General features: G+C 38.7%; 1 protein-coding gene across 4 annotated transcripts in view; it reads right to left on the bottom strand.

Annotated features, from left to right (window-relative positions):
• Nucleotides 1-13651, bottom strand: part of LOC145987886 (myosin-VIIa) — a 281435-nt gene that overhangs the window by 99573 nt on the left and 168211 nt on the right. For all 4 annotated transcript variants that reach the window (XM_083122676.1, XM_083122677.1, XM_083122675.1 and 1 more), the window contains one exon: nt 347-493. In XM_083122676.1, the coding sequence (XP_082978802.1) occupies nt 347-493 (147 nt within the window). The remainder of the gene's footprint in view (nt 1-346; nt 494-13651) is intronic.

The following is a 13651-nucleotide window of genomic DNA, read 5'->3' as shown; positions in this document are numbered from 1 at the left end:
GGCTCACTCAAGATTACAGGACGTGCCATTTTATCTGAGCAGGGGTGTCAAATAATATATCAGTTGAATATTTCCCATGTAATTTTGGTAACATTTTACTTATGCAAGTAGTGAAAAAGTAATACGTTTCTCATGTTATGTTACTCCAAGAGAAGTTCAGGTCCATTTCGAGCCCTGCATCAAACTAATCACATTGATGAGGACTAGGGCACTAATTTCTCACATATCTATATTAACTTGGTTGTACATATGGGGGGAAAATAGCAAAATAAACATTTTCAAAAGCAAATTCATGAATATGAATGTTCATACATCAAAAAATATTTTCATAAAACTTAAAACTTACATAAATAAGATTCTCATTGTAACGAATAAGAAGATTCCGAAGAATTCCAGCCTCATGAAGGTCACCTAGGGAAATCATATCCTCCACCCCTTGCACCGAGGTTGGGTGCATAGCTTTGATGCGTCGCTCTGGTGTTAGCCATTGTTCCTGAAAATCGAAAGGAAACATTTTTATATTTGCACAGCATGAAATCTGCTGAATTCTGTGTAATTTGGCACCAAGATTACAGAACTGGATGATAATCATTACAAACACACTTAACTTATATAGTAGGGTAGCTTCCTGATAGCATTTTTTTAAAAAATAAACCCATACTCAGGGTGTTTATTTGCAACACTGCACCCCTAATCTTTGTCTCAATAGTACAAATACAGAGACTGTTGAAAAAAATAAGGTATCAAAACTTGTCTGTATACATGAGAGTTTTGCTACCTCATTTATTGAATAGCCCACATAATAACAAAACATCAAAAAAGGTTTGGAGAGTAGTATATTGCAATAAAAGTGGCTTGATCTTGATTTTCAGTGGGGAAATGTTAACATTGTCTGCCCAATCCTCATTACCTTCATTACCTTCTGCAGAATAAAAATACTGTTCTTTAACTATCATAGGGCAACCTTGATGGTATACTGGTAATGTTGTCGCCCTCAAATTATGGAATTATTGAATTGGGTTCCATCCAATGGACATGCGTGCCAGTGTGCACAAGGCATTAGCAATTATTTGTACAGTTCATTGTTTACTGTTTGATTGATATCTTGATATCAAAGTGTATTTTGTGTATTCTTATTTTATGTCACTTGGGTAATCACAATGATGAGGATCAGTGAGGAAATGGACACTCACATATGCCCAGGCCAGGACTTTATTCCCAAATCTGCAGTGGCATGTTTGACCATCCAGGCAGTGAACATTTATGGTTCTTACTGGTAGTTGCAGTGATCTTGATGTCGACCTTAGTGCCAGAGTGATAATTGTGGCACACTGAGTCACCAGAGGTTGCAGTTTTGAATCTTGGGTAAGGCATGGAAGTTTGACTTAAGAAATTAAATGGAAAAATAATGTGAAACATTGAAAAAGAGATATAAAAAGAATGTGAATTGAGAAAAACATGAAAGCACATCTTTCTGCCATGCATGATACCCAGAGTAATCTCTGGTGGGAATTTTCCCACTTGTGTTCCTGCATAGGTGGCTGTTCACAATCTGGAGAGTAAATGTAGCCAGAGAATGGTGCTCATCACATCACCTCCAGTATGACGAGATGCCCAAAATGAGATACCCTCCATATCCCCTATGTGATTTCATAGAATGGTGCAAAACAAGGAATAGCTTTACCTATTAATATTAGTGTTATTATTATTATTAAATTATTATGTTCTTGAAATATTATCTAACATGGAGGGAATATGCTTGCAATAATGTTGTACTGACCAAGCATACAAAGTCTTTTCATAATCACTATTTTATTTGTTGACATATAAATTAGGTAGCAGCCAGGCACCTATCTAGAAATATGTTTGGGGGGGGGAGTCCAAACCAAGTGTCTCAGTCAGGAATAGTAGTAATAATATAATGTTTAATTTAAAATAATTAAATAAAATCAAATTAATACTAATTACAATAGATAAATTAATATTATATTATTATTACATGATTAGGTAAAAAGACTGTATAATATAACAGTGCATATTCATTACATAGCTTACCTGTAGTTAAGATCGGAATAATTTACATAAAAGCAAGTGCCCTGGGAATGAAATTATTGTCAAATAGATGAATAATTTAATATTTATCGAATAACAAATATGATGTTACATGTAGTTGGAAAAAGTAAGTTTCTGATTCATATTTTAGGCATATTATTTTGAGTAGTAGTGTACATAAATCTTCTTTGTAATGTCATTTAAAGCCGTATGATGCCAATATAATCCTTGCCTTCTAAAATGTTCAGAGGAAATTTATAACCATAGATTATGCAACAAATGTTAATATTTTCATTACTTAATTTTAGCACTTGGTCAGTCTTTCGGGGAGTCCAGACCCCTGGAAATATGTCCTTCCTGTCCTTCAAAGCCGTATGCTGCCAATATCATCCTTGTCTTTCAATAAGTTCAGATGAAATTATGCAACAAATGCTAAATGAGTATATTTACATTATTTAATTCTTATATTTAATAAGTCTTTCGGGTGTGGAGGGGGAATCCAGACCACTAAAATACGTCCGTCCTTCCTGTTCTTCAAAGCCTTATGATCCAAATATAATCCTTGTCTTCCAATAAGTTCAGAGGAAATTAAGCAACAAATGCTAAACTAGTATTTTTCATTTAATTTTCATACTTAATGAGTCTTTCGGGTGGGGAAGGGGGGTCCGGACCCAAAATACATCCTTCCTGTTCTTCAAAGCCGTATGATCCCAATATAATCCTTGTCTTCCAATAAGTTGAGGAAATTATACAAAAAAGGATAAACGAATCTATTTTTCATTACTTAATTTTAGTACTTGATAAGTCTTTAAGGGGGTGGGGGTCCAGACTCCCCTTAAATGATTGATTGATTTGGGGTTTTGATTCCACTTTATGCACAGTAAGGCTAATCGGGACTGGACCTACAGTTTAAAGTGGAATCCAAACCACTTGTGCCTCTACTGGGTATCGAACCCGGGCCCCTTCATTACAAAGCGACGACGCTACCACTGCGCCATTGGGAGACTCCCCCTAAATACGTCCTTGGTAGCACCACTAACTGTTTTGGGGTATGCATGCCTATGGTCATGTGTTTTCATAAACAGTACCAAAATAGGCAATAGTTAGGCTGGAGAGTTCAATGAACTAACCGATCTCTAACTATGCACTGGTAATGATCAGGCTGGAAAGGTCATACGAACTAACCGATCTCTGATGCTGTTTTATGTGTGTGATATTTCCTATTTTTACTAATGCCAGCCCCCGTGGTGGAGTAACATTTCTAGGGTCAGTTTGACGTTTGTGTGGTGAGCAGTGGTAAGCACTTTGTGATACGACACCAGGGGTACCAAACAGTGCGTAAAGTGGTTTCAGTCAACAGGCTGAATATGAACCACAAATTAATAAGACACGAGAAGGAGGAGGAGTAATCCTTCTACTACTAATAATAATAAATGCATATGAAAATAACAATGGTATTTATTGTTGTTATTATTATTATCCATGCTTCTTTTTCTGGGAAGGAAGATTTCAGTACTCTTCATGTCAGTTTGTTGTTGTTCTTCTCTAAATACTGTGGTATGTTTATAAATCTTCGGGCATCCATGTAGGCATACACACAAATCGCATTTCTTTTGTTACAATAAAATGTTTTAAGTTTATTTCCCACCTATAAAGAGTATGGCATCCGTATCGCCAGAAAAAACACTGATTATTATTATTATTGCATCCAAAGTAAATATATAAACACAAGATCTATCATGTCTGTCATTTCAGGAAATTAGGTTCTGCTTTACATCTTAAAAGAATAGCACTGACCAAAATAGTAGTTCGTGGTTTAACCATGTTAGTCAGTATAATTCAAACTCAGTATCAGCACAATAGGTAGCTATGGTGCTATATTGAAAAGGAAATTTAAATTTACATATACTGATGAATAGTGCTTATGTTCAAACAATAATAAATACCTTTAAAATTATTAAATTGATAAAAAAAACTAGAAACAACAAAAATTACAAGAGCATTTATAACATATCAATGCTATACATAAGAAGAAAATATATCTTTGTTATCTCCTTCCAGGATAAAGCAAGTCTTTGTATCCACAATTCTGAGCTTCAGTTTTCAAAATTCATCATCTGACCAAACCACATCCAAACGTAGAACATATAAGTGTCACTCTATGCAACCTTCCTCCAAGCACTCATTTGAGGAACTGTAACATTTACAAGCCTGCCTGTTAAGGAAGATGAAAACAGATACCTATTCACTGCTTCAAAATCAACATGGCATCTTTTATACATATCAGTGTCATTTCACAACTTTCGAATCTTTATCAGATTATATCATGATCAAAGTTCATTCAAGTCATAAAAGGCTTCTATATAACTTAAACATCCAAGTTATTATAACATTGCCAAGTTTAATGCTTTAAAAGCAACAATTATTGTAGAAATATATCACCATCCCATATTGCTATATCTGTCCTTATCCTTGTTCCATCTTCTTCTTCTTCTTCATGCCCCTCACCGCTTGTATGGTAGCAGTCTTGGGCAACGGTCTGAAAACATTGAGGGCTGGAAATTCGCGCACTAGTATAAACAGCACAATATTTTGTTCCACTTCACTTCACTGTCACTATAACACTGCAATGATGAGGCATGATATCAAAAGCGAAGTTCACACTGTCGAGCAAATCCATAGAGAATCCACATAATAGAGGGGGAAGGTGATGAAAGTAAAGAGGGCAAGGAGAGAGGAAATGGAACCTTTTTTCAAAGGAGTCTGTGAAAGAGTGCCTGACGTTGTGTATTCCATAGCGGGCATTGAAAAAATAAATGGGTGGGGGTTTGTTTATGTTCTCCACAGGTACAATTGGGAGAGGGAGTTTGGTGAATTCTTGCCAGATGATCGTTTGTGGTCACGTGTCCCGTTCTAAGGCGTAGGATACAAGTGATCACTTCACGAGGCATTTTTAGGTGATGAAACCAGGGTCGAATAAGGAGTTTATCGTTGAACCATTTATAAGTAGTGGTTTTTGCCACTGCGGCATGAGCCCAATTTTCCCACTGGGAATTAATTTTTTTTTTGACACGAGGTAAAAGATCAGTATAGGCAAGTCGGATAGGAGAGAGGGAAGGAACGTCCACAGCTGTTTTGGCATAAAGATCCACTAGGTCTTGATAAGGATTAAGATTGCTATGCGCTTTGACATAAGTGAACTGTACTCGTTGGTCGTTGTGGTGGAGGTGAAAGTACTCCTGTAAAATTAAGGTGGGAAAGAGTTGCAAACGATAAGCTGCCTTACCACAACGAGCGATCGTAAATAATACACTGAGGGCATCTGTGAGAATTAAAGTTTGCGTATAGTGTGCTTCACGAGCGTGGAGCAAAGCCTGATAAATGGCATAGCACTCTGCCGAGTAAATAGACGCTTCTGACGATAAGGAAAATTGACGTACAACATTGTATCGAGGGACATAAAAGGCACATCCAACGCGGTCGGCATCTTTGGAACCGTCTGTGTAAATAAAAGTGTAGTCGGGCCATAATTCTTTGTAGTATTCGTGTCGACCGAAATCGGTATAATTAATATTAGGGAGAGGGGCGGTGAGTATCGGTAAAGTGTAAATCAAAGGAGATGTAAATGTGAAGCTGAGATGGTAGGCGTCTCGATCAATATTATAACAAGACAAAAAGAAAAGCCGAGGGCGAAAGCGATCGAGGGTTAAAGTTTCGTTCAGTTGTCGTTGAATAGCGGATACGGTATTGAAGGGGTGAGGGTGTCGTTCCCATGTTTTCAATATGTATTTCATGGTAGAGTATTGGTATCTGAAGGAGAGAGGCGGTTCAGTACTCTCTCCATAAACGCTAACATTGGGACTAGAGGCCATTAAGCCGAGGCAAAGGCGGAGTGCCTGACGTTGTAAAATATCCATTTTTTGTAGCCAGCGATCAGACATCCCGCCCAATACGGGAGCCGAATAATCAAAAAGTGAACGAAAACAATTCTTATAAAACAATAACATAATGGAGGGGTGGCCCCCCCCATTTGGTAGTGGCAAGCCCTTTCAAAATGTTTAACAATTTTTTCCCTCTTGTGAGCAAATATGTAAGATGTGGTTGCCAAGTTAATTTACGGTCAAAATGAATCCCTAAGTATTTACAGGTTTGAACCACCGGAATTTGATGTAAATGAGTTAAATTGTTAGGATAACGAGTAAGCATATACTGATTGAAAATAATGATCTGAGATTTCTCCGGGGAAAATGATAAACCGCGTAGCGATAATTGATCTCGTAATTGAATGATAAAGTTGCGTAAGTCTAAGATACCTCGAGTGGCATCTGATGTACTATTATAGAAACAAAAATCGTCAGCATATTGAAGGATATGATGATTAGAATTTAGTGTTTGGTGTAAGTATTGTGTATATATATTAAAAAGAATTGGACTGAGTGGGGAGCCTTGTGGGACACCACTCCGGATTAATCGTGGTCCCGTGACACTATGGGGAAACCAAAAAACCAGTATGCGTTCTTGATATAAATGCCATATTAATTGTGCTACCACCGGATGAATATGAAGAGTATCAAGAATTTGGTATAATATTGGAATTTGAACCGAATCGTAGGCATGAGCAACATCTATGAATAAACTAAAGCAATATTGTCGCAATATTTGGCTATTCTGAAGTGCTACTGTAAGGGTACATATAGCATCTTGACTGCCAAGCCCGGTGCGAAAACCCATTTGGGAGGGAGGAAAAAAATTGCGTTTCTCTAAATTCCAAGATATTCGGTGTTGTAAAGTTCTTTCAAATAGTTTAGCCATAACTGGTATGAGAACAATAGGGCGGTAAGACGTAGCATGTATAGCTGGTTTATTTGGTTTTAATATCGGAATAACAACATGTTGGGTCCAACCTCGCGGGATTTTACCCCTACGATAAACAGAGTTAAAAATCGCAGTGAGAATATTAAGTCCTTGTTCTGGTAAATGTTTGAGGATGTCATAAGTGATACCATCATATCCTGGGGCAGTAGATGGAATGTTCTCTAGAATATGTTGAAGTTCCGGTATTGTAACAGCAGGGAAATCTGCTGTGAATGTAATGTTTGTCTGGTCTATAAAGGGGGGAGGTAAGGTGACTGTAGGAGGTGTGAGGAGATCCATAAATTCAACTTCCCAGGCAGTATTAATCGGTCGGGGACGAGGAACATGGGGGTGTCGTAAAGAGTTGAATTTGCGCCAAATGACTCCGATTGGGAGATTCACATCAAGGGACTGACAGAAGAGTTTCCATGCCTGTCGTTTTGCTTTGGTATATGTATTTTTTGCGATAGTCTGAATGTTGTGTAGTACTAGCCAGGTTTCGGGCGTGGAGTGTTTGGCATAAAGTTTTGTGAGTGCTTTTTTTCTGTTTTTGATGGCGGCACATTGAGTGTTCCACCAATGAATTTTGGGAAATCGATCGATGGTAAAAAATTTTTGGCGAGTGCCGCTCCGATCAAGAGCTAACGTAATCATGTGGAGGAATTTGGTATATGTCATAGTCCGTTGGGAGGGTATAGTATCCGTATAATATAATTTAAGAAAATAAGATCGGAAGGTGGTCCAGTTAATAGAGTTACGTGTCCATCGACGGACAGGAATGTCAGTCACGCCTGTATTCGAGAAATTGTTCGGTAAACAAAGAAAGATCGGAGTGTGATCACTCCCTCGTAAGTCAAAATCATTGATCCAATTGATATGAGAGAAAAGGTTAGGGGATACTAATGTGAGATCGATACTGGTCGGGCGGGAACCATTGTGTGGATAGTGGGTGGGGGTACCGTCATTCATGATAATAAAATCATTCTCAATGATCCAGTTTTCAATGGTGTAACCTAATCGATCTGTCAGGACATTGCCCCACAGCTGGTGATGGCTGTTAAAATCACCGGTTATTAAATAGGGTCCTGGGAGGAAAGTAAGAAGTTCATTGAGGGTGGATAACGGGATGGTCTGCGAAAAGTGGTGGGGAGGAATATAAAGGGATATGAGTGTGAATAAGTGATGATGGAATTGAATGCGGACAGCAACAATTTCTACGTTATAGTATTGAACCAAAGGGAGAGAAGGGGGGAGAGAAAGAAGAGAGTGTGGAATATTTTCATGTACGTAGATAGCAACACCTCGTTGTGTTGCGGGGAAAGGAGGACCGTAGGAAAGAAAATGTGGTAATCTGTAGTTCTCATATCGTGTGCCTTTCACCTCTTGTAGGCTAAGAATGTGGGGTTTATAATCCGCCATAAGTCGCTGTAATTCACATTTTCTGGCCGAAAAACTGCGGACGTTCCATTGAAAAATGACAGGAAATAACATGGGGGGAGGAAAGAGAGAGAGAGAGAGAGAACAAAAAGAACACATGAAGGCGGTCTATACCGGGACATTCTAACGGCCCGATATAATAGAAAGTAAATGTGTCGTAAGATCTTGAATTTTGCGAATTAATTGTTCTTGTTCTGTGAAGTCGTGAAGTTTAATAGCCGAATTCCAAAGGTGCGGGATAAGGTCCAGGAGAGAGTGATATAGAGATTGGTGGTCGCTAGATAATGTCTGATAGTCAGAACGACTGCGATGGACGTCTTGAGACTGGAGACTTGTTCCTGGCATAGCGTTTTTTAGCGGAAGCTGAAGGTTCCGCGGCCGTGGAGATACCGGGGGAATTGCCCGTTTTCCTACGGGTAAGGAAGGACAAATTTCATCCTTTCCTATCGATTGAGAGGGATGTGCTACCACAGTTATGTCGTTATCAGTGTCCGAACTAGAACTGGAGGCATGCCGACAATCCAAGTGTTCAGCACCCGGACGCCTAACCTTTGTTATCAAACTTCTGTGTGGCCGATGGCGGGGTCTGGAAAATTTGTTGTGGTTGGCGAGACCCACCGAGGTGTGGGTGACACTGGGGCCTGCTTCCGGGTGTAAAAGACTAGGTTCTTCTGTTGTCAACGCTGTGAAAGGATTTTCCCAAGCGCTACTGAGTGGCCCAAGTTGACTAGGAGTCGTATTGAGTTTGCTAGGTTTGAGGGGTGGAAAGTCCCGTTTATTATAAATCGGGTTTAGGATCGCTTCCCTCGAAGGAGGGGCCGAATATGTTCCCAAGATTTTTTGTCTTGCGTCATGGTAGGATAAATTTTCCATGGCCATTTTATTTTGGATTTGTGATTCCTGGCGCCAAATTTCACAGGTGCGATCAAGGGCACCATGACCTTGCTTACAGTTAATACAAAAGGGGGGCTTGTTACAAGGGGTATCATGGCTTTCAGATCCGCAATTACTGCAGATAGGTTTTGACCTGCATTGGGCCCTGCCGTGCGAGTATCTCATACAAACGGAACACTGCAACACTGCCCTGACACGGGGTTTGACTACCAAGACTTCACTGTTGATAAGCACCTTTTCCGGAAGAAATTTTCCATGGAAGGTGAGACAAACTAATTTGGTATCAACTAATCTAGCTGTTCCATCGTCATTCCAAAGTTTTTTCTTAAGACGTTTCGCACTGATAACTGGAAAGGGTGAAGCTATTCCGTCAAGGACATCCTGTTCTGTTACATCCAACTCTATGCCATAAACTAAACCTTCTCGTTGAACTAAACTTTGTGGAATTTTTGCCCGGACTTCAAGAAGGTCGAGGAAGGGGGCATTTTTGACAAAAGCGTTGGCATGTTCTGCGGAATTAAATGTCACACGCACTCGGTTTTTTCCACTTTGTTCTATCAAATAGACAGGAATATCGGCCTTTCTCAGCCTATTGCCGAGACTGCCGGCAGAAAGTTTGCCAATATTTCGATTCAATCCCTCTAATAACACGACATAGGGTCCAGGGATATCTGAAGAGTACCAGTAAACTAAGGAACTGCGTGGATCCTGTGTGGGTCGCGAAATTTTTTCGTGCACTGTAGGCTCCTCACTTTCCTCATGTGTTCGTTTACCTGGGCCTTTTGTTAATTCAATCATGGATATATCTTCTGTGTCGAGGTGGGGGTTGGTGTGGCCGACTTGTGCTAATTCTACAAGTCCGGCAGCCGCAGACCGTTCCTGTTCGTCCATCATGGTTGGTAGTTAAATGAGGCCGGCAATTGCCGGCTTCCTCACGACACGAATTTAAATTCCCGCAAGATGCACAGAAATAACACTGAAACACGTATCAACGGGATATGACTTATAGTAATGGTATTGATCCTATCTCACACACAAAGCTACAGTTTCAGCGCACTCGATCACTATTTGATCCAGTTACCATTGGTTGCTATGGTATCTCTGTTCCATCTTCAGCTCCTTTCTTTCTTTCTCAAGTCACAGACAACTAGTATCAGAGCAACTAGTTCAAGCCAAATTTTTTAGTATGTGCAATCTTCAATTGTTTTTGTTTTATATTTTTGTCCATAAGTGCTTAACAGCTTGAATGCTTGTGTAGTAAATGTACCTATTTGCTCTGTTACAGCTATTTTACTATGTATATCACAATATACTTATCTAATGATTACAATTACCATTTTTTGAATGTTGATACAAAATACCAAGTATGACATCATATTATACATTGAACAATTTTAAAGAGTTGACCTTTGTATATAAACCTTGATGCCAATGCAAATGTACACAATTTCAATAAATTTAATTATAAATTTGAATGTATCATATCTCTTGTCTGAAAGAACACATATGATTGAAGATATTTGTTTTTCATATTGCCAGTCAAAAATAACTGTTATGACTAAATTATTATAAATATTGCACAAATGTGGAACTTTGAACTTAGCCTAACCATTTTCAAATGTTGTTATGACAATGTATTATTTTTATTGTCATAGTGGGTAACTGGATATTATGAGTTACACCCAACTACCCATATGTGCAAGATATTCTAATACTTCACTGTTCTGTACAGTCATGGACACTTCTGGGTTGTAATGATTCCATTGAAAGTTTATGGGAATGTTACAACCCAGAAGTGTCTGTGACTACACACTTCCATCTGTTGGTGGGAGCCGATGCAGGGCAACAATGTGTTCTTTTAACTTTTCTATTTCTACCAGCATTATCCCCCGACCTGCATTTCGCAGGGTGCATATCTACACGGCTCAAGATCACAATTCCAGTCATCTAGTGGTGACTGTGAAACTAATGCTTCTCACAAATGCTTTCCTGAATGCTAGGCCTTCCTGAAATACACCGTGTTTAAAAAATAATCATCCGATTTTGAAGTCATTTAACTCAGTAACCATTCGCTAAAACACATCGAACAACGTACTGTTAGGAAGAGGATATTCGTGAGTTTCACATGATTGCCGGCAGGTAGCAACAGCACACTCCCCCCCTCCCATCAGATTCAAGCAAGATGGCGACGTCGCAACAAAAAGCTTTCTGTGTACTGTGCTTTGAAGTGTGTGAATCTGTTACAAATATGCAGCATGAATTTCGGCGACAGTACGGTGAGAACTGGCTTTTCCCACAGTTACAGCTTGATTCCAATGACTTAATTTTCGAACAGGATGGAGAGGAGCTCCACCGCACTGGCACCGGGATGTTCGAAGATTCCTGAACAACACACTTCCTGAATGATGGATAGGTCGTAAGGGTCCAAACGATGAGGAATTGCATGCATGACCTCCTAGGTCACCCTACCTCACTGTGTGTGATTTTTTTTGGGTGGGGTTACATTAAAGACATTGTTTATGTGACTCCACTTCCGACTACTGTGAATGAACTGTGAAATCGGATCACAGCAGCAGTGGCAGCAGTGATTCCAGGCATGCTCACATCTGTAGCCTATGGGACAAATTCTCCTACCGTATGGACATATGCCGAGCATCCAACGGGGTATTGAGCACTTATGAACATTTTTTATGTAAAAATTTATGTATAGCTGTGTATTTTAAAAGCAATTCCAAGTTCCTGGTTTGATAAATAAAAAATATATATATCCTTTTCAAATAGGGTGATTCTTTTTTAAACACCCTGTATATTCTGCCCCTTTTTCCTATTCCTTCAATCGTATCTTTGTTATAACAAGAAAGATAAGCAATTAGTTTTGACCTCGAACATAATCCTAAGGATAATGTTGATCTATCTATCTATCTATCTATCTATCTCTCTCTCTCTCTCTCTCTCTCGTTGAGGGCACTCAAATGGCAATTTGTCCACACCACGTATTATTTATTTATTTATTTATTTATAAGGGTTTCTAAACTGCCGAGAACAGCTTTTCAGCCTTAATACACCAGTATTACATGTTACATGTTATAAGGTTACATGTTACAAGGTATCCAAAACCACAGTATTGGACAAGAGAACATTCCAAAATATTTAGCAAACCTAAAACTACAAGAATTTTAAAATGCATTAAAAATATACAATTGTTACATTTCAACTATAGAACTATAAAAGAGTTCTTAAAAAATTATCCTTATATATGAAGTTGAAAATTGTTTTAACAACATTATCAATATCTATCTCATGGTATTCGAATTATAACTGATTACGAGATACATAACATACTTGTTATTTTTGTAGTCCTTATCAAGACATAATAATTCGCTATTTCCTCTCAAATTGTATGATTTCACCTTAAGTCATATCATACGAAGGAGTTTTGGTACCATATATTTTCCCTCCAAGATTCCTTCCATATAAGATATAATTCGCTTTTCAGCTCTGACATCAAGTCTGTCTATTTCTAGGTGATTCAGCAGGTTATCATACTCAAATAGTATTTGAATAGCTTGAATTTGTAATATATAAATGTGATAAATCTTTTTTGTGTTATTTCTATTGATTGTTTCATCTTAGCACTACATGGTATTAAACCCTAGGTTGCAATTTTTAAGAATAACGAGGTTTTGGCCCGGGGCAGAACATGTTAATGCAAATTATGGTATATGCAGATGATATAACAATAATAACCACAGTGGCGAAGCCTCATAAGAGGCCCGGAGGCCGGTACGGATTGTTTTATACTTATAATTTCATGAAACGACGCCTTAATACAAGAAAACTGTAATTCTAGGCCTTACAATAATATGCACAAATTTCCATCCCTGACAGAGGCTCTATCGTCGCATGTCGAGCCACTTCTCCGAGGGCCTCGGCTGGTCCCATTACATTCTGTGAGAGTTGTGCGGGAAAGCGTAACTTCAGGGGCGCGTTCGCCCGAAATGGACACAGTGAGTCCGGCCTCACGCAGTGATGCCAACCCTAGCATAATTGTGCTAAACGTAGTAAAATTTGAACTTTATTGGCACCTAGCACCCTGTGTTTGGGATAATGGTAAAATATAGCATCATCTATAAACATGCGCCCCTGGGAGACAGATAAATTGAATTCAGATTAATATATTATGAAAAAAATAAATTTAAAAAAATCGCAGATCTTATTTGTTTCAAACAAGAGGTAGCATGCTGATCCAGCCACATCTGGTCCACCGTCTTCTCTTCATCGTTTCTTTATCTTTCCTTACTTAGCTCACGAGGAACATTTTATTGAAGGAAATTGCTAGAGAGTTGGGGTCACAGATAAAATAATTTGTAGTTGTCGAATTTTCTCCAACTTTTTCAATCGTTATATTGAACCA

This window comes from Lepisma saccharinum, chromosome 5 (assembly GCF_977018435.1).
Source record: "Lepisma saccharinum chromosome 5, izLepSacc3.1, whole genome shotgun sequence".
NCBI lineage: Eukaryota > Metazoa > Arthropoda > Insecta > Zygentoma > Lepismatidae > Lepisma > Lepisma saccharinum.
The sequence above is the reverse complement of the archived record's forward strand: the minus strand, read 5'-3'. Positions and strand labels throughout refer to the sequence as shown.